The sequence below is a fragment of the Tinamus guttatus genome, unplaced genomic scaffold (genome assembly GCF_059628265.1).
Source record: "Tinamus guttatus ecotype Peru unplaced genomic scaffold, ASM5962826v1 Tinamus_guttatus_pri_ptg000652l, whole genome shotgun sequence".
NCBI classification, from domain to species: domain Eukaryota; kingdom Metazoa; phylum Chordata; class Aves; order Tinamiformes; family Tinamidae; genus Tinamus; species Tinamus guttatus.
In genome coordinates, this window is record NW_028289186.1 from 2,868,717 (window position 1) to 2,894,554 (window position 25,838).

The 25,838-nt window shown below is 35.1% G+C and overlaps 1 protein-coding gene across 4 annotated transcripts in view; it reads left to right on the plus strand.

The window, feature by feature from the left end:
- The window catches only part of PRKCZ (protein kinase C zeta), a 33,856-nt gene that overhangs the window by 330 nt on the left and 7,688 nt on the right, over positions 1 to 25,838 (plus strand). For 2 of the 4 annotated variants that reach the window (XR_015913974.1, XM_088536193.1), the window contains exons 2-16: positions 1,397 to 1,518; positions 1,879 to 1,968; positions 2,335 to 2,385; positions 13,159 to 13,244; positions 14,115 to 14,246; positions 14,812 to 14,893; positions 15,639 to 15,691; positions 17,641 to 17,829; positions 19,217 to 19,314; positions 22,607 to 22,693; positions 23,365 to 23,500; positions 23,854 to 23,941; positions 24,659 to 24,778; positions 25,015 to 25,094; positions 25,642 to 25,731. Coding sequence is in view for 3 of the 4 variants with exons in the window: in XM_088536193.1 (XP_088392319.1) it covers positions 1,397 to 1,518; positions 1,879 to 1,968; positions 2,335 to 2,385; positions 13,159 to 13,244; positions 14,115 to 14,246; positions 14,812 to 14,893; positions 15,639 to 15,691; positions 17,641 to 17,829; positions 19,217 to 19,314; positions 22,607 to 22,693; positions 23,365 to 23,500; positions 23,854 to 23,941; positions 24,659 to 24,778; positions 25,015 to 25,094; positions 25,642 to 25,731 (1,504 nt within the window). In the remaining variant the exon portion in view is untranslated. Of the gene's footprint in view, positions 1 to 1,396; positions 1,519 to 1,878; positions 1,969 to 2,334; positions 2,386 to 5,469; positions 5,697 to 5,892; positions 6,073 to 13,158; positions 13,245 to 14,114; positions 14,247 to 14,811; positions 14,894 to 15,638; positions 15,692 to 17,640; positions 17,830 to 19,216; positions 19,315 to 22,606; positions 22,694 to 23,364; positions 23,501 to 23,853; positions 23,942 to 24,658; positions 24,779 to 25,014; positions 25,095 to 25,641; positions 25,732 to 25,838 lie in introns of those variants that run through there. The other 2 variants (XM_010225464.2, XM_010225463.2) reach the window with 2 other exon arrangements.

A 25,838-nucleotide genomic window follows, 5' to 3' on the forward strand; every position in this document is an offset into this window, starting at 1 on the left:
CTATTTTCTTCTGTCTGGGTTGATGTGTTACTGCTTTCTGTGTTCTTATGAGTATTTATGGTTGCAGACAGATTGGTCTGTTATATCCAGGTGCAGTTACTATGTTTTTTTAATATAGTGTGTTGCACTTCCTCATATTCACTCATGTAGTAGTAAGGTCTACATCTACAGATCACCACTGAAGTTAGCAGGTTACTAAGTTATTCTCTAGCTATTCATTTTGAGTGATGACCTGTGTTCCTGTGATGTTCATTTGCTTAGTGCTGCTCTCACTGACAGAGGAGCAAATCTGTTAATTTACAAAGCAGGGGTTCTGTGTTAACTGAATTTAACTGAATGGTTAATGTTGGACAAGCTCAATTAAAAGTGCCAGGTGACAGTACAATACATATTTTTGAACTCCCAGTTAAAAATATAAGCATGAGGAGTTGCAAAAACATACAATTGCAAAGTCTGTTTCCAGGGAGTTTACGGTCTTTGGTATTCCTGTTGCTGGGTGTGACAGAGTTCCTGACATACCATAAATAAGGGCATAAGTGTTTGCAAAAGAAAATACACTGGTGTAATGCTCACGTCATCTGGTTTTTCTGTGATCATTTGATACTCCTACATTTAAATGCTACATTGATGCAGTATATTTTTCATATGTATTGCTTTTTCTTTAATTAGTAAAGAATCTCCTAAGAAACATGCTTTTGCCATGCGTAGATAAAACTGCATATTAACAAGAAATACGAACAATTAATTATTAGAAAATTACATGTACGGGCCCTTGTATTAAGGGAATTACCTGGATACCTAGATGAAATACATTTGTCTTTTAGAATTATGAATGATACTCAATTACCTGTGAACTGATTGGCTAATGTGGCTGTAGGCATTAAGATTAAATATTGCTAATCTTGGAAGAATATGGATGTAATCAAGACAATAATGATTTGAATAAATCTCACTTTCATTTACATCAATAATAGGTGCCTTTTGGACAAAATAATACTGCTCAAATATGCTAATCTGAAGGTCATTAATTTATATGTAGAAGGCACTGTCATCTTTTATCACAAGTTAATAACTTAATGCAGATTAATATTCCTATCAATTTCAGTTGGAGTTCGTATGTATATGTATGTATGAATACTTACATTTAAATTAGAGGAACTAGGCTCATCCATGGGAAGAAGTGAACTTTAAAAAAAAAAATCGATATTAAAACAGTTAATGCTTCTAAGTATTCAAATATGTATACATGTTAAATACTGTGAGATGTAATCCTGTTGGCTTCTGACTGCTTATTTTAGCTGGTTTTGTAAGTATGCTTTTGCATCTAGGAGTCTGTAGATGGAAGTGCTGGAGTGTGCTGGCTAAAGCACCTGTAAGTTTGATTTTTCTTTTGCAGAGACATCCTGATAGCAAACTTGGATGCATCAATGAGCTATGATGAACTTTGTGATGAAGTGCGTGAGATGTGTACTCTGCAACAGGAACAGCTGATTACCCTCAAGTGGATTGATGATGAAGGTATGGTAGATATGTGAAATGTTACTCTTGGTTATTTTTTGTACATTTTGATGCAAAGAGGGATACTGGGTATTAGTATAGAAGATTTCATATTGTGAAGTTTTTTGATTTGGAAATGAGGGGCTTGATCCTGTTCTAGAAAGCAATTTCGCTCCCTAATGGCGTGCATCATTGTTATATCATTGCTATTTTAGACCTCCAAATGTTACTATTTAGTAATGACCACAGAGAAGTATATGTTGAGGTTTGTGGGTTTTTTGTGTTGATTGAGGGGTAGGGGAGGGTGGGGGTGATATCAGGGATTTTAAGTTTTTGTTTGTCTTCTGTGTTGTTTTCCTAAAAGGCATTTTTTTTTGCCAGGTGACCCATGTACCATCTCATCTCAGATGGAACTGGAAGAAGCCTTCCGTTTGTATTGTCAAAACAGAGATGAAGGACTGATTATTCATGGTAAGTATTACACTATTTGAGAGCTACACATTCATTTGTTAAGATTAATGGCTTAATAAATGGGAAATTCGGAAAAGTATTTACCCAAAAATACTCAAATACTTTTTTAACAACACCAAAACTATAGGGCAATGACAATGTATACTAGTAATCTCAAACACCTTGGTATATTTTGAGTGGGCTAGAAGTTTTAAACTATACAGATTGGTTAATGCTGTACCAAAGAGTAAGATCTTGTCACCAGTAACACTGTTTTTTTGGGTTACTTAAAGGCTTTAAAAATGGCTCTTTGTAAATGTATTAAAGAATCAAGGAAATAGTGCTATTGAGATTTTCTGCTTAAAAAATATTTTTGTTTTGTTTTAGTGTTCCCAGGTGTTCCAGAGAAACCTGGCATGCCTTGTCCAGGAGAAGACAGTGAGTACTAGAATGTTACTGAATTTTAATTTATATTTTTGTCACATGGAAAAGTACTTTAAAGAATTTCAAAAAGTAGCTTTATGTACATGTGTTGCTTTGTTTACATTTTTCTAAATAGGAAATTAATGTTCAGTGTTTATCAGAGAAATTATGAAATATTACAAAAATGACACTAGTATTTTTAGCGTTATTGAGGATTGATACTGACTTCTAGTTGCTCATACAGTGCAGGATTTTGGATATGCTTATGGTAAGTGTACTTGCTTTTGGAGCTTTTATTTTGTTTTTTAAACTGCTGTAAGGAGAAGTGATGCACTGGGGTGAAACTGAGTTTTCAATAAAGGGCTTGTTAATCTGTTTTAATACTTTTGAAGGAGTAGATACATCTCCAGAGAAAGCAGACATGATGGATATATCTACTGTGATTGATATGTCTACTTTGATTTCAATAACTTAAATGATTGCATTGCTATGGAACTATTAAATAGCTGGATAGTCACTTTTCATTATGAAGGAGATCGTCAGTATACTACTCTATCTTTGTAAGCACGGAGGAAAGAAACAGGAATAATTGATAAATTTACATAATGATACTTGGCTAGTCACAGTACTATAAATGAAAGTTGAGTGAAAAATGAAAGTGTTTTGCTACATTTTTCTTTAAAAATGGTACTTTTTAAGCATTTAAAAAAGGGAGGAGGAAATGTTAGCCTAGACTGAGTCCCACCTAAAACTGTTACTCATGAGAACATAAAGCAACATAATGCTGAATACTGTGGAGAAGAGTAACCTGCGTAGAGGGGGGAAAAAAAGGTTTGGTCCTTAAAGATCTCTGCAAATCATGTGGCATAGCAAAGATGTGCAGTTTAATATTTCTGATGTTTCAGAATAAAAGTGTTCAGTGTTAATCTGTATATATTTCAGTTGTCCCAGACAATGAGATGAACTACAAGAGCACAAATTATTATGGTTCAGATGACCTAGTTACTCTGTATGTAGGCTATGCTTTCTTAAATATCTTCGTATTTGCATCACACTTTGATCATTGAAAACAGCCCTTGTAGTAGGATATACCCAGTAAGTGATTTGAAGTCATATTTCTCATTTAATGAATGAATTTAGTGCATATTGTCTCTTGCATCTATGGGACAAGCATGAAAATCTGGTGTTGTGACTTGACTGTAACACTTCCAGATTGTAAAACAAAAGAGATGATAAAGTGTATAGGTGTGAATTAGCATAAACAAATGTGTTGAGCTTTGCTACTTGTTCGCTATTGCTGTGCAACAGATGTGTTACACTTGGGCTATATGTGTCTGTGTGTTACTAGTTTTAGTGGTAGAGTTCATACAAAGGATAGGCTATGAAAGTAGATTACCTGAGCAGTACTTCAACTTTTTGTGTCTAAAATATGTCTACAAAAGATGCCTGCTTTAAAAAAAAAAAAAAAAAAGTGCTTGACAATTTTTGTTGTTGATAATGTGAAGCAGAAAATCAACAGGACTGAGGAATGTTTCAAGTTCTTATTTCGTTTTGTGACTTTTCTATAATTTTTTGTATAAAATCCTTTTAAAAATGAGAATGAAGAGTTTACTTTTGTAAAATATCATGCTTTCACTGTGGAAATTGCGTATTTGTGGTTCATCTCCAGATACTTGTGGAGAGAAGTAAATGGTTAATCTGCCATTTTTCCCCAAAATGGTATTTTTTGGAGCCTGTAAGAATCTGTAGGAGTTTGAGTGCAGACTTTTTCAGAATTGTAGATGGTTTAAAATGGATTTGTCAAAGAACACTTCTGACTTGCCAAATTATTTCATTTGTAAAGTTTTGCTTAAACTTGCTCATGAAGTAATGGATTATAAATTTGTATGTATAGCAACCTGTGATATCTTGAATTGCAAGTGTTATGGTGACTTCAGAATTGTAGGTTTTTCTCTCCATTTATTTTCTGAAAAGTAATGGTTTTGGAAGGAGAATGCAGGAATATATGCTGAATATTTTGCGTTCATGTTGAAGCGTAATGATATGATTCCATTTCTCTTGAACCTTTGCAAACCAGACATGGCCTTGAGGTTTATTTCACGTTTCTCTTGAGATAGATGTAATCTGAGTGAAATAAACGATGGCACTGAAGATTCAATGCTATTTGCATTCCTTTAATTAAAAATAATTTTTAAAATGCTGCATGGAAAATATTGACAATACTGAAGAAAAAAGATTTAAAAATATTGTTTGATGAAGCCATTTTTAATGCTTGTATCATGTTGCCCACACAATAGGATTTGCCCAGATTCTCCAACATCTGAAATTGCCTCTGTGTTCCTTTTTCTCTAGAATTTTTGCTCCTTCCTTTTTCTTTTTCTCATTTTTTGTAATTTCCTCTAGAACCAAGTCCTGCTGTTCTTGTACAGCTGCTGTTGGAGGAACTTTTTACTTTTACCAGGCCAGTTAATCCACTCTCAGCAGCTCAGGATGGCAGTGCTGCCATGTGGGTGAACTGGCTGCTTTTCGGAAGTGTCTTGTACTCAGTATCTGGGAAGAGCTGCAGCCTCTCAGGTGAATCCTGCATCTGCTGGCCTGGAGCCTCAGATACTGATTGCCTGAGAGATGGGAGACTTCTAGGCCAGCCTTGTCTGGCTGCATTCAAAAATAAGTTTGTTTTTAAGTAAACTAGCTTCTTTTTTGAGGGGGGAGATGGGGGGTGGAGAATAAATTGTTAAAAATGTTATTTATGAAGTGTTCAGATATTTCTTTTCTGTGCCTGTAAGTAATAGTCTTTTTGATATCCTGATGCAAAGATACGATCTAAGCAGCAATTTTATTACTTAAAGTATTGCAGGGTCAGTTTATTTATGCTGCCAGATCTTGTTTTAATTTAACACTCTTAAAACTACAGGATGCTGTATAACAAAATATGTAGCTGAACCATTTCTCTTGACTTGTAAAAGTTCCCTCCTGGAATTGCCTGTTTTATCAGAGAAATCCTTGTTTTTTGTGACATCAGCTCCTTGCCATCCATGCCATGTTTTAGTTTGTGCCTCAGCTGCTAGCTACAGCCTCCCAAGGGAGCCAGTACCACCCGTGCCTGGATACATGAGGCAGAGATGTGAAAGGGAGAGAACAGGATAACCAGTCTTCCATTAAATATTTGCTCTTAATGTTCAAGCTGATCCTGCCTATTGTCTTTGGTGTCTAGTGGTATTCAAACAGCAGCATCAGTGGAATAAAGGGAAAATGTTTCATTTCATACCTACTGCCTTCTAAAGCATAAAGAATTACATGCTGAAGAAGCGAAAGAATAAAACCCAGTGAGTAATGCTTGCCTTTTCTATAGCTTTTATGTATCATCGTTGTGATTGCTACTCTGAATTGAGGCCATTGATGCTGTGTGCGTGTGTGTGGTGCAGCAGATAATAGAAGTCAGCATTTCGGTTATCATGTAGCTGCTTTGCCTACCATCCTCCCTTGCAGCCATAGATTGTTACAAGTACAGATATTCCTGGTGCCTCTTGTGTTTGTAAGGATGTGACTGAGAGACCTCTCCGAAAGGCTGTTCAGATTGCAGTGAAAAGACTTTTTCCTGGGGGATGGATCTGGGGAGAAAAGGACAGAAGAAAAAGGACAGAAGATGCTGCTGCTAGCAGGGGAAATTAATGAAAGATATGTATCCGAAAAACCCTGACGGTATGTGTTCAGGGCCTATTCATTTTAAGATTGCTAATTTAAAGATTAATGTTTTGGGAGCATCCTTTTATAAGACCTTTGTTATTGAAATGCATTTAGTCAATTGTTTACTGTGAAATACTTATTTTGGATTAGGATTTACTTATTTTCTAGTATTAACAGGATAAACTGCAGGTATATTTATTCTGTATTTCTAAATTTGATCAAATGGGTGTTTGTGCTTAATGTTAAATGCTTCTTGGATTTGGATAGCTAGTGCTAGCAAATCTTAGGACTGTTTTTGCTGTTTCATTAAATGGAAGAATGCAGAGGAAGCAACCTTTAAATTATTTTGCTAATAGGATGAGTTATTTTTAAAGGAGTAAGTGATTGGGGGCATTAGTATGATAGCAGAATAGTGCTTTTATTGTCTAATGTTTATAGCTGATTTTCCTGGGCTTCCGTTTTTGTAATGATTGCATTATGTTGTCGTGTCTCTTATGCTCTTTGTTTATCTGCACAGTGTTTGAGCATTAGATATCTAGACTTCATTTTTTCCATGCCACCTATTTTGAAAATTACATGAGACACAAATAAGATATCTTATGATTGTAAGTATTTCTCTGAGTTATTTTTAGATATGGATATTCATTTTTCTTTTTTGCTTAATACTTTGTAGTAGCTCTAAAAGGTATTTTATGAGTAGCATGGCCTGTAAATATTTTTCTAGCTCAGAAGGAAGGTTTTTCCCTTCGTTTGTTGCTGTATTGGCAGCAATGATTAGGTTATTCAGAGCACGTGAACCGGTTCCATCCCCCAATGAATAAAGGAACTATTGCGACTGTACAGATTACTCTGAAGACAGAGCTTGGATTGCATTGGATAATTAGTCTGTTTTGAAACTCCTGCTAATGCTCTCCCTCTTCTTTAGTAATTCAACTGGCAGAGGTGGAAATTGTACTATTTTTCATGTGATAACATGTATTGTTGCTTAGGAATTGAAAATAGCTGTGTCATGGTTTAAGCATATCTGACATCTCCCTCTTCTTACTATGTACCACTTGTTTTTTTCTACATATAGCACATTTACAAAATACACATTTTAATTATCAGGCAGTATAAGGCAGAACACATTGTGTTATTGATTAGAATCACTTAGTGCTTTTTTCTTTTTTCTTTTTTTTTTTTTTTTTTTTCCTTTTTTGAGAATTAGTTTGTCTCTTTTAACTATAACTTCCTTTAGGTAAGTGAGGGCTGAAATTGCAAAGCACATACCTGATCATGATTTTTGGCATCTTCCATTACTTTTTTAGCCAGATGTTTGTGTACCAATTCAGAAACTGAACAAAAATATACTAGAATAATGTATACTTCAGCTAGTTTTTAAAGTGAATAACAAATAGCCTTTCTACCTTTCTAGTCTTTGGTGCTTCAGTAGCTTGGAAGAGCCTTCAAGTGTATAAGGTTGTAAATGATACTGTCAAGGTTTATTATCAAATATATTTGGTTGCATTTGTAAGAGTTCTTTAAATCAGCTGCTTCAAACAGGTCAATTAAATAATTGCACCACAGATATAGTCACAGAGGCCTGCAGATTAATGTGTATCTTGGAATTTTGAGTTGCTGTGTGAGAAATCAGGTATTGTAAGGGAAAATTTCAAGTGTTGCTGATTTGATGAAAGGAAGAACACTTCAGAAGTGAAGCCTAATAAGCCTGATAATAGTGAGTGAGTAGCCATTGGAGGGCTTGCTGTCCGTTCAAGTTTTGGATAGTATATAAATTGTCTGACACTAACAAAAAAGAACTAATCTGAGGCATGATGAAAGAATTGTTTTTCAGCAGAGGCAGCTGAGACTTCTCTAATCATCACTATCAGTGCAGTTGCATGTTGAACAGACTGCAGTTCAGCCCTTAAGCCTCTGGGGGAGAGGAATGACTTGGATAGTGAAAAAAGTAGGGGGGAGGATAAGGAGCAGGGTTCCAATATTGACTGGAAAAGCACCTCGCTTGTAATTCTGAAGTTTTACTGCTAATTCTTTTGCATCTGTAATGGCTTATAATTGCAAACCTTATTACTATTTCATATTACTAGCTGAGAATATAGAAAATATTTAAAGGAAAAGCTTCAAGATTTAGTACAGACCTCTTTGCTTCTACAATGCTATGCTTATTACTAGCACTACATCAGCCCTGACATTATCTAATACTGCTTATGAAATGCCTCTTGTAACAATTTAGGCTGTCATCTCTTGCTTTTCTCCATAAGCCAGGTGCTGATACCCTGGAAGAGGGACAGGTAGAGGACTTGCTGCCCTTTAGAGTTTCAGGTGTCATGAAAAACCTTGCTTAGCCATGGGGAAGGTAAAGGAAGTTTTCTGGAAATGGGCAGGCAATGATTAAAATTGAAATTGTAGAACCTAAACCAATAGATCTGAGATGGGAACTGCCTCATTAATTTCAAGGTGCATTTTTTTTTTTTAACAGAACTCTTGGCTTTCTCAACATTGCTATAAATAAGTTAGAATAAGTATGAATAAGTTGAAGTATGAATATAGAATAAGTTAGAATAAGAATAAGACTGTGGAGAGCATAGTGGAGATGAAAGGAGGTTTTGATATAGAACAGCAGAAAATGTAAATTTTGCAGTTGTAGTGTAATTACCTTATTTTCCTTGATGGAGTGGAAAGCTTCCTTCCAAAAGCTAGAAAACAAATACCATCATTAATTTGAAAGACTCAAGCATGCTTTCTTTAACAAGTGAAATACTAAAGCTTTCTCTTAACAGGGCGGATAAAAGGCAGGTACATCAAATTGCATCATGTGAGTGACTTATTTTTTCCTTCCCTAAGGATAAAGAAGCTCTGGAATGGAAGATTGCTTTCTTGGAAAACAGCTTAGTAATTCTCTGCATCATAAAGGAATTAACCAAGTGGGAGGTGTGATTCAATTTGGTATTAGAAATAGCTTATCATTAAATCTAGAATGTAACAGAAAGTCTTATCTTCTGCAACTCTTCAGATTTAATTAACTTAGCTACTCTTTAGCAATATTTTATATTGTGGCATATCTGAAAAAATTTTGATGTTAGATTTTTTAAATGTATGTATGTTATCAGAAAAAGATAGGTTTTTTCTTAATGATATAGTTGCACAACTTGACAGCAAAGGGAAGAATTGCATAGCAGGAACAGTCAGTTATCCAACACTTCCATAGCAGTGGCTGGCTGATTTTATCTGCTGTGCGTTAAAATAGAAGATAAATATTTTTTCTTTTCCTTTGCAATCTTAGGTTGAAATTTGACTTCTCTTCAGAAGATCTTGAATCTCCTTAAGGGAGTTTTCCAGGGAGAATCTTGTCTTTTACTAGGGTATTTTTAAATGGATTGAATCTACATTCTGCCCTATTTCAAGGTGTTATGTTATCCTATTTGAGATGCATTTCCATTGCTACTTACTCCTTACTCTTGTAAACACTTTGAAAATGGGGCAGTCCATGCATATTTGCATATTTGAACATTATATATGTGACCCTTTGCTGTGTTAAACAAAACAACACAAAAAATGTGCTGCCTCTCCAAAGGTGACAGCTGTTCTCCTCATGCAGCTCTAATGTTTGGGTTTTGACAATACAACAATCTGAAAGTTTGAAAAATTATGGAAAAATTGTATTGTTGACTTCATGGGGATTACAAAAGTGAATACTAATATTGATCGTCCTGAAAAGTAGTTTTCTTGTGATATGAATTTAATCTTCTTGGTATAGTACTGAATAAGACTTGTCATTTAAAGGCATTTTATTATCACTATTTCTTGCTTTATACATAAGCCTCTTTTTACAGGCAGGATATAGGAATTGATCTGCCTTACGCCAGACCCGGAATCAGTGGCAGTCCTAGGGGGAGTTTCCTCCTCTTCTAATGCTACAGTGACTGGAATATTTGCTAGACAGTTGCTTCACAACAGTGTGCTATAAAAACCTGATTTGGACTTGATACTTGTTATTAATTAGGGAAGTGACTTGTTTCTTTATTTGCAGACTTTGCCAACACAAGCTGCTCATTAATTTATCAGTCACTTAATATTCCTCATGTCAGTGATAAGCTAGCATTAGAACACAGATGTATTAAGTTGCCTCCGTATGGTGCTTTGTCTAAAGAATCAAATGAGCTATTTTGGAAAAATCTTTGTAACTCGTTTCTTCCCTCCTCTCATTCCCAGATAAAATGCCATCCTACAAATGGAGGAATAGTGATGCTTGTGTATGATATATTTCAGTTACATCAGCAAGATGTGTATTTAATAATGGAGAACATGTAATGTTTCACAAAATAATATTGAAATTTTTGAAACTTTTGAATAAATGGAGCTACAGACTGGTTTGACCTTCCTGTAGTACCTACCCGTATACTTTTTTTTCCTGTGTAATTCTAACCCTGTCTGAAATTCTTAAGTTTGGATGTAGAAGATGCAAATTCTTCATCAGTGATTAACTGAATAATAAGTTAGAAAGCTGCATAGACTTCTTTATTTTTCAGAATAAAACCTGTTTTTCTAAACAAAGGATTGTGTTTTTTCCCTAGTGGAGTAGGCGTGTGTTTAGACACCTATTATATTGAGTATGTAGGTCAGGCTGTGTATATCCATTAAAAATACCCATTGGCTGTCAGAAATGCCTTGTTGCTTAACTTAAAAGATATGGCTAGAATTGTATTTTTGTTTTTTGAGGTTCACTCAACACAGTGTCATAACTCATAGATTCAAAGTATAAAAGGCCAGAGTCATTTGCCCATTTCTTCATCTAGTCCATAGAGAGTGTTTTGCCTTGAGATGGTTAATTTGTTTTAAAAAAAGTATGTGTAAAAATGGATGCTGTAAAAGCCTAAAACAGATTTTGAATGCTTTGCAAGAATGTCTGTTCAAATATGTGCTTTCATTAATTTGTATCTGTCCTTCTCTGGATTATAGCTTGGGCTATTTATTGTATTTCTTAATCTTATGAGTATGCCAGTCAGCATCAGCAAAACTGTCAAACCAGCATGTCCTGTGAATAGTTGTTGAATTGTTTTTCATTGAACTGTGTACTAAGGAAAGTAGATTTGTTTACTTGAAAGGAAGCTTGTTATTTTGCAGTTTTGCAAGAGCTATTTGAGTCAAATATACCATGTGAGACATCTTTATCCTAGCAACTCATGTCTGCCACCTCTGTGGCAGGCAGTCTTTCAGCTTCCTCAAGAAGGTCCTCCTGTCCTCAGGAAGTTAACACTTTATTTAATAGTGCTACGACTGCTTCAAACTCTTATAAAGCAAACATTTGCACATGCAAGTTAAAATTATATGTGAATGTTTGCAGAGTTGGGGGGAAACTTGAGGAGTAACAGAAATTGAAGGTTGTTTTTGTAGGCCGTATTATTTAAGAATGAAAGTAGAATATTTTAAATCAGACCTGTTACACTCAGTGTTTGTCCATTGCCTGCCAGCAGTTTCATTTTGGGCTTGCTCAGGTTAAGTTAAGCAGTTTCATTTTGGGCTTGCTTAAGTTAAAGTAATACTTGAATTAAGGAAAAGTACTTGAATTATATTTTGATCATAAAAAATGTGGGGAAAAGGAATGGGTATTAGTAAGATGTGGACATTTGAAACTACTGTTATGTGATCTTTGAAAGCTAGAAACATTGAAGATGAATACTGAAGGTTGTTTTATATTAATTTCTGAGGAATTATAATTTCACACCTTGCCATAATATAGCAATGTTTATAAATCAAGTTAATCAAGGAGTTCATATTAAGGATGTTCTCTTCTGTGTTATCTGAGAACTTATTTAACACTTTGTATTTCTCTAGAATTGAATTATGGAATCTTTTCCACTTGTATTAGATTTTATTAAAAGCCAGCATTGAGAGCCAATGTAATAACTCTATAGGCTATTATAACACCAGTAAAAACACTTCAAGATATCTTTCCAGCAGATGTTCAAGGAGATTACACCATATTTATGTGGTCTGATGTTATCAATTGTTTGTGGTCTGCTTCATATTAAAATTATTGCAGTCTAAAATTTGCTTCATAACCTTAATATTATAGTGGACTTTGAGAATTTGAAATCTGTGAATCTGTTAAATAACTAGTTTTAATTTAACTATCATATTTTAAAATCATGCTAGATCTTGGTGTTGTGGGGTTTTTTTGGGGGGGGAGATGTTTTTCTAGGAGGGTTTTGTGGTTGGGGGGCGGATTTCTCCCCTCACTTCAGCCGGTAGCACTGGCAGTGTCAGCTCTGGGCAGCACATGACTGTTTGTGGCAGGCGACGGCCGTGTCCTTTGCAGCTGCGTGTGGCTCGGGACTGCCCGGGTTGCATAACACCCTTTCCAGTTCTTCATGCTGAATATCGAATACTTAATTAGCCTCATAAACCAAGATGGGATGTGTGTTTGTACAAAGTAACAGCAGAATTAAATTCAAAATAGAACTTAGGTACTGTCTTGTACAGCCTCTGGAAATTTATCCTTAATTGCATAAAAATTACTTCTTAATGTCATGTCTTAACTGCAGAAACACATTTGAACTATTTCTGTGGAATACTTCAGTAGTATTTTCTAGACCACATAAAAATCAGGTCAAATAATGTAACTTTTGATTGTAGCACTTTTAACAGATTTTTTTTAGCATATATTTAAAACCTTGTTAGCACCTAACATCCCTTACTTGCTACATGTTAGTTTGATAGTGAGCTGTGCATGGTGATTTTGCTAGAGGAAGCTGTTTCTTTAACTGCTGGCTGTCTCTCTCACCTGAGCTTGAACCAGCAAACAGCCAGGAAACTGTAACAAGATTATGATCATGTGAGGAGGACAGGGACAGGGGAAAGGGAGAGGCAGCGGTAAAAGCACATCCTCCAGAATCTGTCATTTAAGGCTGCCCTTTAAAAAAAAGAGGGGGGGGGGGCCAGAGGGGGAGGGGGGAAAAAAACAACTCAGCAGGGATTTTAGCTCTGCATTGATATCTAGAAAAACAATGTTCTTTTGAGACGCAGCTTGCTTGACATAGTGTGTCTGCTTTTGCTGTGCTACCATGCTGCTGCTTTACACCTTTTTAATTTCTTTCTTAGAATCAATCTACCGCCGTGGAGCTAGAAGATGGAGGAAGCTGTACCGAGTCAATGGGCATTTGTTTCAGGCCAAACGTTTTAACAGAGTGAGTACTGTTGCATAAAATGTTGCATCTTAGTAATGTTCTGTGGATATTGTTTTCTGAGTCTATGCTTTTTTATGTATGCAGGGTGGTAGAAGGAAAGGAAAAGCAAGATGCTTATTCATGTGACTTTTTGGTCTGGGCAGTCTTATTCAGTGCATAGGAAGCAGAAAAACTTGCAAGTCTTTAAAGCTGGGGTAGAGTTAACAGTATGATTGGGTGAATATGTTTTTAGGTTTCTGTTTTCATGAATATTCAAACTAACACATACTGTTTTGTTGCATGTACTAAAAAGACCATATAGTTCTGATACTAATTGGAATATGCAGACTTTTTTAGTCAGGATTCATAATAATTTTATGAAAGATTTTTTGATATATTGTTTGCTTTATAAAGTTCCTGCTAATGGCGTGTGACTGTTAAAATGTATACAGGTACAGAATATACTTTGTCGAGGCTTGTAGCATCTCCTACCAGTGTTCTCCAAAATTGTCTCTTTGGATTTTTTTTACATGTATTGGTGTGGTCCAAATTTCTGTTTTTGTTTGGGTAGTGTCTGTAAATACCTGAAGTCAAAAATATGCTTATCATGTAAGAATGTCGTGCAGATATGAGGCTGTGATGAATTCTTTGTACCAAAAGTCTTTTATTTTCTTAACATTCAGTTAAATAAGGAGTATATTTGGCTAAATTTGAAGCATGAATAGAATGCTTTTTGTTTATTAAAAGGATATTTTAAAAGAAGACATAAATATTGTTACTGAATATTTATTAGGAGGTGGCTAGGATAGATTCTTTCTCTTCTTTCTCTCTTAATACCAGCCTATAAGGAAAGTAGTGATTGAAATTGATAATATGCATTCTCCCTTTTAGAGAGCATACTGTGGCCAATGTAGTGAAAGGATATGGGGTCTTGGAAGGCAAGGCTACAAGTGTATCAACTGCAAATTGTTGGTCCATAAACGTTGTCACATACTTGTACCGCTGACCTGCAGAAGGCATATGGTAAGTTTGCATTCGGTATAGAGCTGATATTTTACTGTGTCCTGTTTTGTGACTTCTAGCCCTGGATCCCAAGTAATAAGTACAGTGGGGGTCATGATCCCCCAGTGGTTGGGGATCATGCCATTGGAAGCACTTGCTGGTTTAGTTTCAGTTCCCAGAATGTCTGTGGACAGGCTTTTGTTTTCTCACTTCAACAATTCAAAGTTTGTGATGTAATTTAAGTGCTAGAAAGCTTGAGTTTGAATTTTCCAAAAGAAATAATGCATTTTAAACAGACATGAAGAGTTGACACTGAGAGCCTTAATATTTATTCCTTTATATCATAGAAATGTTTTAAGAACAAAGCCACTTGTGTGTTTCGCGCCACTGGTTGCAAAAAGGCTTTTGTTGCTTTCATGTTTTTGTGCCATCTCAGTCTCTCCAACACTATCCTCTTCTCCATCGTTTCCCTCATATTCCAGCAGCAACTCTGGTATCTTTCCTAAGCTTTAAACTTTAATCTGTTTCTCTAACCCTTCCCTATGCTTGTCACAAACTAATCAATGTAATTTATGTATTTTGCAAGGATTCGGCCATGCCTTCCCAGGAACCTCAATTAGATGATAAAAATGAGGAAGCTGATGTTCCTTTAGAAGAAACTGATGGAAGTGAGTATTTTTCCTGTTAGGATACAATTTACATGCTTCATTATTTGAATAAAAGTATTTGTGTAGTAGCATGGTGCTAGGAAGCTGTCTAAAAATCTGTGAAAATGTAAGTTTATATTAAATGTCATGTTTGTGAAGTTGGTAGTAATTCTTCTGCACCTTCCTCTTGAAGTTGCATCTTAAAGGATGTGGTCTTTAACCTTGAGATTTGATTTTACAATTGCCTTTGTGGTCAGTAAGAGTTAATCTCCCAGCTGGGTTGCAGCAATAAGGCTCTCTTTATGTTAACAAGTAGTGTAGTGTGATGTACTGGGTCTGCAGAGCAAAACTGTTTGAAGAGGAGAGGCATTTTTTATTTTTACCTACATTTTTTGGCAGTTTGCTTTGGACTAGCTCTAATTTAGTTGCATGGACGGAATAGCCATTAAGGACTGAAGTACAGTAAGTTTACTTCTGAAGTACATTTTGTTCAGTTTCATCCCAAATTCGTGTGCACAGAAACTATTCCCTAATGTGAACTTAAAGAAATTGTTTCAAATGCAAGCTCTAATGCCAGTGTAAGAACACCGCAAGACTTAAAGTATTTCTTAATTTTGTGGGTTTGGTTTTTTTTCCTACATCAGTCTTAGTACTCTCTGCAGTGCTGTTAGGAGCTGTTGTCAGGATTAAAACCTAAGGTACTTTTGTTGTTTAAATGAAGCCTTTAGCAATCATGCTTCTTCGGTTTATTTTCTTTATTTTGCAGTTCCTTACCTGCCTTCAAACCGAAAACATGACAGCATTAAAGATGACTCTGAGGTATGTTTTTAAAATAGAATTGTAATTTGTACTTGCACATGCTCATATTGTCATAAAATTTTTATAAATAGCTAATTATTTGCCCTGTATTTTTTCTGTTATCATATGAGGAAGAAGTCTGTCTTTCCTGAAAACTGGTATTTTTGCAGCATTCTTATAGGGTTTTTCAGATATCTTCTGTACATAGCCTTTACTCTCAGAGTCGTGATGCAAGAAAAATATCCTTTTTTATTATTATTAGAACAATAGTGATTTTTATCAGAGGTTTTGAGTTTATTGCCCCCTGCAGCCAGCAGTGCCTTTTGTCCTGTTTGCCCTTTCTAATGGAACTATACCTCTTATCCTCAAGCTGATATTGCAAAACTGGATCAGTCTGAAAATACTTAACTGTCCAGTTCTTTGAAATGCTTCACATAAACATTAAGCCCGTATTAATTATAGAGAGATCATGTGGAAATAAAAGTAGAATAGCATATACTTGTGTTCTGATTTTGGCTCTTTTTGGAGCATGTCTGGCACATAAAGAATGTTTTTCCCTTAAAGCAGTTTGAAGAATCCCAGCATGCTTTAAATAACCATAAATGGCTCAGAGCATTGTGTTTTGTTTTTTTAAATGCTTCTGGCATATTTAAAATAAGTAGAATGCACTTGAAGCACTAACAGGCTGCTTTCTTCCTTCCAACAAGCCTGCACCTTCTTTTTTCTACCTCTACTACAATCCTTGTCACTATCACTCATTTACACTTCAGTAGTTCCTGCTCTTGGGCAAGTAACTGCTTTATTTTCAGGCACATGTCTTCAGGTGTTTTTTTTTTCCCCCCCGCAAATTCAACAACAGGTATAAATTTGAAACAGTAGAAAATTGTAGTTGTTTTCTGGAATTACTGACTTGTAGTAATGCTCGGATGAGTAGTGTTCTCATTTAAATTTTGAGTGCTGATACTGTTCAGTCATCCTAATACACTGCTCTGATTTTCTCCTATCTCCCTTTGAGGTTTAATAAAATAATTTAAGGTATCCTATGGAGAGGACATTGCACTCTGAGAGCTTTGTTGACTAGACCTTTAAGCTTAGAGCAATCTCTTCTAATAGCAGTCAATCCTAGATCAAGATTCTTTATATAAACACTTTCCATAGTTCAGCAGAATGTTGATCTGACCACAAGTACAGTAGTGTGAGGTCAGATAAAAATAGGCCATAAAAGTATGTCAAAGCATTGTATACATTGGTAACGCGTGGATTATCAACATGCATGTTGTACTTGGTCTAGTTCAACTGTTTGATCTTCAGTCTTAAATTCTGACAAGCCTGGACATATGTTCTTGTCCCAGAAAGTAGATAATTTTTATTTTGGAAAACAAAAATGGAATTTTAAAATCATGTTATTCATAGTCGAGCATTTTCTGCAAATTCTTACTCTTGAGAAACCAGTATCTTCTGCATATATCCAGAAGCTATTTGGAATCTTCATTTTTCATTAAAATGTACTGAATTTTATATGGATAGGAGTTGCTTAGACTCAAATCATGGCAGGTATATTCATCAGGAAATTGTTTCCGTGTGTCTTTTATTTAGATAGCCTTTGAGTTCTGCAGCATCAGTCAGAATATAAGACAGAATTTGCATGCAGTGAACTTCTATGTGGTTTACAGTTTGAGAGTTTGGATAAAACTTGATTTCTTTAGGCAGTGCCTTTCCCTTTCTAGTAGGGAATATTTAATCATTCATTAAATTACTGCCCTGACAACATAGCATTTCCTAAGAGCATTAATAATATCAGTAAGAATTTTTAAAAAGTGTTAGTTTGTTATTTCATGTCTGTACACCAGTAGCAATGGCGTGAAAACTCAGTAAATCTGGTCTGCTGATTAAAGTCTGTTTGCTTTAATAGTTATTTGTTATGAAAATGTTTTTTGTCTATAACATCTTATTTGTTTCTTTTTATACAGGATATCAAACCAGTCATTGATGGAATGGATGGAATTAAGATTTCTCAGGGGCTTGGATTACAAGACTTTGACTTAATCAGAGTTATTGGACGTGGAAGCTATGCCAAAGTTCTTTTAGTTCGATTAAAAAAGAATGATCAAATTTATGCCATGAAAGTAGTGAAAAAGGAATTGGTTCATGATGATGAGGTAAAAGTGTGTGTTAATCATAGTCCATTCCATGTCATAAGAACTTGGTGCTATTTAACAAAAGTCATTCAAGTAAGAGAACAGCTAAAGTTTAGACAGTATTTCTCTAATAGTTTTACGGACTTGAGAACTAATTGAAGTGAGTGTGCAGAGTAGCACTGAGATTAGATCTGAGAAATAACCATTACTTTAATAACCTTTAACTATTAATAAAGATTTCTTGAGAGGACTAGATTGGTTAGTTACACTTAGGAAACTAATAGAAAATAAATCATAGCAAATAAGGCAGTCACATTGGGCCATCAGCAGTGTTACTGGACTGAAACATGGAGCCCTATGCAATGGAATGATCTAGGGTAGCTAGAGTGCTTGGTATCAGAACAGCCCTGATGCAGGAGCTATCTTGAAGACTGGACAGAAAGGAGGAGAAAAACTTCTGTATATTTTCTGCTATGAATTTTTTCTTAAGCTTAATCCTGTGTACTTAATACAATATTGGTGTACTAGCACACTTCATAGTTCTGTTGTACAAGTCTTAAGGAATTCAGTAAAAATAACCCCAAAAATTCATTAAAAATCTTTGTTTGTGGCTTACATTTTGGCCCACACTTGCACCTTATAAGATGTTACATCTTTAGGAGCCTGTAAGCAGGAAACCAGAACAAATTTATTTGCATTTGATGATGACACTTCTTGACAACACTGTATATTTTGATTGCTGAGCCAGACATGTCCTCAGGTTGAAATCTTTGTTTTCCCTTCATGCAATGTTTCTGCTAATTATTCCAGGCAGGAAGGCCTAGTTTCTCTGTATCCCTCTTGGTTTTCTCCAGGTTGGTTCAGGAGGTGAAGTGTCTGGAATTTCAGAGAATTTTAGAGCAGTGGTATCACTACTTCCTTGGCAGAGCGCAGAGCGTTTGCAGGGTGGAATGCAATTTGTGCATTGCTTGAAGACTAAGTATGCTAAGATCAGTTGTCCACAAGACATATGAGCAAATGAAGTTGATCTGAGCATTTTAAGCTGTGGAGATTCATGCTGCTCTTTAATTACTGGCTTGAATTGCTTCAGCAACCCTAAGCTCACTTACATAATAATTGAATGCAATTCTATCAGCTAGTATAGTCATTGTATCACAAATATTCCAGATATATGATTTTTTTAAATGGGTTTAAAAAAATGTGCAGACCTTTCTAAATGGTTAAGATATATCTGATATAATGGAATTTAAATGTTTTGTAACTTCCAGTTTTAGGGGTTTTTTTCTTTCTGAAGAACACTTATAACATTTGCAGTATGTGTAAGAGAGCATAGGTGGTCACCATTTCTTGGTTTACCAACAGCAGATTATTCATCAGAAGTTCTGATTGTTCAATTACTCTATTTCAGGATATTGATTGGGTACAGACAGAGAAACATGTGTTTGAACAGGCATCCAGTAACCCATTCCTAGTTGGTTTACATTCATGCTTTCAAACAACGAGTCGGTAAGAAAGATCTGAAATTATTTTGTCTTGAAAGTCTTGATCATTGTACTAACTGCTTCTCATAAAACAAACATAACCATGGAATACTTCCATCATGTAGCCAGAAATCTTTAGAAGGAAGCATTGGTGGAAACATACTCAGTGCCACAGCAATGCCAGTTCTGTAGGAATGGTGTAGTTGGGGGCTGTGAGGCACAGTGACAGGAAGGGATTTCTACCTCTGAACACCAAGAGAGAAGGACCAGTGTGCTGTGTGCAGGGCAGTGGGACTTTAGAAGTCAGGAGGTGAAGGCAGGGTAGAACAGAGCTTAATGAGAGAGAGCCTGTAGCCTGATTTTACAGATGATGTAGATGTCCTGTTGTAGTTCTCCAAAATACTGTACCAGAAAAATGGGCTGCTCATTAATGTATTTATATACAAATATAAAAATAACTAGATAAATAACTCTTGGACTTGAACAAAAGGCAGTTACATCCTTCTGCTTATGTTCAAAAAGAAAAAAAATCTTTCAACAAATGTTTACCAGTGCTGTGTTTTCTAGCACAATATGCACTAGGACAGCTGGAAAGAACTGTCCTTTGTAATTTGGACAACTATGAATCTGTAAATGTGTGAAGAAATATTTTTGACATATATAAGGCTTGTGAGCATGTCGCTGGTTACTTTTGGAAGACGTACTTAATCCACTTCGGATTGCACATGCAAGGACAAAAAGAATCAATATTTAAAAGTAACTCTAAGGATTGTTTCTAGTTTAAAAAAAAAAAAAAAACAGCTTCTATTCCTGTGTTTATGTATGTGGCCAGGTAAGATGGGTATTGTCATTCTTTTTTTAGTGTTCTCTAACTTGCCTATTATTGTTATGCTTTTATAATGTAAAATGACATAAATAACAAAATGATAAAAGTCGCTGTATTGTCCTTACTGAAGTGGCATGTACTGTAGTGTATGTACTATTTTATGCAGTCTTCATGTATTATCTTGTCACTTATCCTTGAGAAAGAACCTCCTGTTCATTAGTGTACCTTAAAAATTGTTAAAATACAAATCCAGGCATTATATCACTTCTTCAGTCCTCTAATTTTCATCCCCCTAGTAGCCATAGGCACAGGAGCAAACCTTTCTCCTAGCAGGAAAAATGCAGCAAAGATCAAGGAAGTAAAGAAGCTGTATAAAAAAACATTCTGAAGGTTTGTAAACCAGGGCGTACTTTGGACCAGGGAGAGAGAAATCCTTTCTAAAGCCTACTGATTAAATATGTGACTAAAAAAAAGCCTTGCAAGAGGCTGGAGGGGAAGAGGAAAACAAACAGTAACAACTGTCCCCTACACAAATGGAAACTGATGAGACTGTTAAATATTCACAAATATGTTCTTATCAAATTAATAGCTTTAAACATCTAATTTAAAGATATGGAAGGGGGACCTATTGAGGATGAAGTTTCTTTTAAATATTCCATGAAGAAAAAAAAAAAGCCATAGAAATGCATTTCACATGTCACTTTGATAGTGTAACGCACAGTGGAGGAAGAGAAATGGAGAAAAAAATACACTGAAGGCAATTGATGACTTCTGTATTGCCATTGCTACAGAATTTATTTTCAAGCAACTTCCTTTTTCCAGCCTGGCTTATCCTTGTGGTGAAGCCATAGTCTTACTTTTATAACTTCAGCCAGTTGTCAAGGATATAGCTGTAATGTTACAGTCAGAATCATTGCAGGATCTAATACAGGCAAGAAACTGGAAGCTAATAAATTTATCCAGAACAGGTTGTGCTGGTAACTGACACAGAAAACAGGTTGTAATATGCAAGCAGTTTATGTATAAATCTGTATTTTTTTAAAAATGCCAAAAAATGTTTGAAAATGTAATTGTATTTGGTGCATTATTTCTTTCATTTTTTAAGATAAAATACATTTTAAAGATGGAATGTATGTGCACTTAGAGAAAACATGATTTGAGTTTTTTATTTTCTGGGATTGTCACTAGCCCATTCAATAAATGTAGCTGTTTATATTTTTTCAGATATTAGTGATTTTTATTATTATTACTAAAGATAAAATACATACTCTGGACTTGCCACGAATTACTAGATAAATATTTTTCAAGAATAGTTAGTCTGGTATCTCAGTTGTGCAAAGGTTTGAGTGTTAGAATTGATTCTCCTGAAAATAGCAAGGGCTACCATTGCTCACACCCTTCACAGTTGGGAATGAGTTGACACATGCAATTTTAAATAGTATTTTCTAGTAAGACACCAGATGCCACTAGATGGGAGAAGAAATTTGGAAATGGGGAATTTCTGGAATGCTTTAGAAAACTATTACAATTGTCAGTATTTATTTTCTGTGCATTACTTGCTTTAGTCTTGCTTCTTGTGCAGAAGCCAGTGAAGGGTTTCCAAGCTGTAATGTGTTCAACAATTGCTCTTATCTTATATTTTCCATAAAATACCTAAGGGCATTTTAAGTGTTTCAAATGAGGAATCTTTTTTTTAAAAGAAGTTTATGTGCATATAAATAATTACCAAGAATGTGTTTTAAAATAATCTGAGAGACTGTAGTAGATGTTTTCCAAATGCATTGCGGTTTTGTGGAAAGGAATGCTCAACTCATGGAAAAGTAGGTGTGGTGTATAAGGAATTGCTGCCTTCTGGGACAGCTTCAACTTTCATAAAGTCTTGCTCAGCATGTTTCTATTTTGAAGGTCTCTCTGACCTTGGCAGCATTGCCAGCATCATATTTTTCCCAGGATGAAACATTCTTGCAAAATATAATAGAAGTGTTTTTATGTGGCTCTTGGTTCCATCTATATTTCTTAGCTAAAACTCTCCATGTGGCTTTTTCATCTGTCTCCAAAAATTTATATGAACTTCTAGAACTTCTTGGGTTGTACAGGAGCATGCCTAAATATTGCTCAGGAGTCTGAATTCTCTCAATAGCATGAGAGTCCTCAGGTGTGATTGTGCTTCTCTGACATTATCGAGTTGAAGTTTCTTGTGCATGTGAGATTTGGCCATCTAACCTGTTAATCACACCAGTTTTAGTTTTCAATACAGATAAATAGTGGATGTACAGGAATGGAGTTTTTCACACTTCCAATCATTTAGGCTGAAACTGCCTTTACAAACAAAACCAAACACTTTTTCTTCTAGCAATGAATATATGCTAAGAATATGCTATCAATGGGAATTCTCTGGGCTTTGGGCAAACTTTGTGGTTCTCATCTACTCTTGTGACATGACTGTATGAATTTTTAGCTTTTTTCCCACTTTGTTTTATGCATTTTTCAGATTGTTTCTTGTCATAGAATATGTAAATGGGGGAGATCTTATGTTTCACATGCAACGGCAAAGAAAGCTTCCCGAAGAACACGCAAGGTATTTTCCTATCACAGGAGAACCACTTCCTTTTGTTGTTAATCTTAGTTCATGGCATATCTAACACTTTCTAAATTCCTTTTCATGAGAGAATATAAGTTGCAAAGAAAAATACAGAACTAGACTTTTCTTCTTTTCATTCTATTTATTTTTGATATAGAATGCAGTGCTGTGGGAAGAGATGTTATAGGTATTTTTTAAAAAGGTAATTTGATAATGGGAATAACTACTTGTTGATGCTTTACTGTTTACTGCTTCATGTTTAATTGGCACATTTGAAATGCTGAAAGTGTAACTATTATTTTGATCTTGTATTGAATTAATCAAATGATAGTATCAAGAGGAATAAATAACTTTGTGGGGTTTAGCACTACAGAAAGTCTCATCATAGCCATTAAGCTGAAAATACATTTTTTGCGTGTTCACTTGAAATTATCAGAAATGATCAGTATATTATGCAGGTTCTGTTTTCTTCATTAGTGAAATAGAAAATTTATGATTTAAGGAATGTTTTTACTGTATATGAATTCAGTATCAGTCATGAATTAAGATAAGTTTTTGGTATTCTATTGATAATAAACTGTTTGATATAAGTTGATATTTCCGAGTGTTTAAGTTGTACAAACTTTTATGTAATCCGTTAATACGATTTTTCTCCTTTGTAACTTCAGGTTTTATGCTGCTGAAATTTGTATTGCTCTAAACTTTCTACATGAAAGAGGAATAATCTACAGAGACTTAAAATTAGACAACGTTCTTTTAGATGCGGAGGGTCATATCAAATTAACAGATTACGGCATGTGCAAGGTATGATTCGTTCCTGACTTTCTTTTATCTCTTTCTAATTCAGTGGTGTATCTCTCTGGCAATGCTTGTTATTCAGATACTGCATCTAGCAATGCTAAAGTAAAAACTTGGAATCATTATACTTAATGCTCATATTACTGAGCCAAAAAGAGATTGTTCCAAGTCCAGTATCCAATACAGGTAGCCTGCTTTTATATTAGCACTGTGCTTTAGGATGCTAGAACCACTAAAGGTTCCTGGGTAGGTTGGTTTTGATTTCCCGGCCTAGTGGGTAAGCTCTTATTTATCTTCCTTTGTGACCTGAGTTAGAAAATGCAAGTTAGAAAATTGCTTAACTGCTTTTGTGTGTCTAGGAAGGATTAGGCCCTGGTGACACTACAAGCACTTTCTGCGGAACACCAAATTATATTGCACCAGAGATCCTCAGAGGAGAAGAGTATGGTGAGCCAGACTAGACAATTTGACATTGTAGTTATAATGAGTCACAAATCAAAGTTCTAGTTATAGATTTTCACATACATTTATTCTTAATTTCCTTGTTTTTGTTCCATTAAATATTGAGAAAATTGAGTGCATGTGCTGCAGGACAACTGAGCTGTACAACATGCTTCAGCTTCTCTTAAATGATACTTGAGCAAAAGATGCCTTTTTCCTGAACAAAAATGCTAAATGTTACTATGGCATAATCAAACTGATTCCTTGGCATTCTTTACATTCTGAGTGCAATTGTCTCCGAAAAGTTTTCATAAACTTTATGACAAAAGTTTTGGCTCATACAGAAGTCAAAACTTCGGTATTTTCACTGCTGTTATTTGAAAACTGATCTGCTCAGTAGGTTGAATTGGGTGCTGTCATCTAGGTGGAAGATATTTTTTATATAACCTCTTCTAAAAAGCTAAAGTCTTTCAACTTGAATATTCTTTTTTGAGTCTTTGAGTTTTAAATGAAGCGCTGCTGTATGTTGGACACAAATTACTTTTTTAGTGTGCATTCTGAAAACTCTGAAGTTTGATCCTGTGATACAATAAGCCATGATGTCTGTAGCTTCAGGGGAAGTAGAAGATTGTGTGGAGTTGGGTTGTTAATCTTCACTTACGAATAAGTGAACCCCTAAATTCAAGGAGTCTTGGCTGAAACCTGTTCCATAAATACTTCCAGGATTCAGTGTGGACTGGTGGGCTCTTGGTGTGTTGATGTTTGAAATGATGGCAGGAAGATCTCCGTTTGATATCATTACTGACAATCCAGACATGAATACTGAAGATTACCTCTTTCAAGGTATAGCCATTTTGATTATTTGGGTTAATTATGATGAAGCTAAAATTTGTTTAGAAAATGTTAGTTCAAAAGTACCTTTTATCATGTAGCTCCTTTTGTATGCAAAATTTTAAATATTTGCCACATCCTTCTGTTGTCCAAATGGTAACTTAGATAAGCAATATAGTATTTCATTTGAAATTATGATGGATGCTGTAAAACAGGAAATAATACTGTTGTTTTTAAACCTGTAACAGTTATTCTTGAAAAGCCAATCCGGATTCCAAGGTTTCTTTCTGTCAAGGCCTCCCATGTCTTAAAAGGATTTTTAAACAAGGTAAATGATGTTCTTTTATTTTTAGAATCTAAGATCTGGAAGTCAGGGCTTTTTGTTGAAAGGAATATAAGTTAAGAAGTTAATCTGCTTACTATTAAGAAAATCTATAAAACCTTGGCATCCTGTCTGTTTAAATACTTAATTGCTAAATTAATGAGGAAAATTTTGCAGTACAGAACTTGATTTAAAAGCCCACTTGCAGTTAATGATGATTGTAGACTTATGTTTATAAACTTTTTTGTTACTAATTATTCACTTAAGCTGATTGAAATTACTTGAACCACTGTTACTTATGTTGTACAGTACTACGCAGGGCCTAGACTTTGAGGAAGTGTGGCAAAAGAACAAGCTTAAAATGAAATTTCCAATCTACTTAATTTATTAAAAAGAAAATGAATCCCGTGATAGGCTTCATCTGTATATCCCACCAGCAGTTTGCAGAGTGCTAGGAATGCTGGAGTCAGGTAGATGGGCTTTGACAAAAATGGAATCTTTCCTCACTAACTGATGAAAGAGCATGTAACATCAATTTCCTTGTTTTCTGCAGGATCCCAAAGAAAGGCTTGGATGTCAGCCACAGACAGGATTTTCTGATATCAAGTCTCACACGTTTTTCCGCAGCATAGACTGGGATCTGGTAAAAATAATTACTTCTGTTTGTGTTCAAAAGAAACATACACCTATAGTTTCGTAATTGTGTATGTATATGTGTATTTCAATTCCAAGTATTAAAAAAAAAAAAAA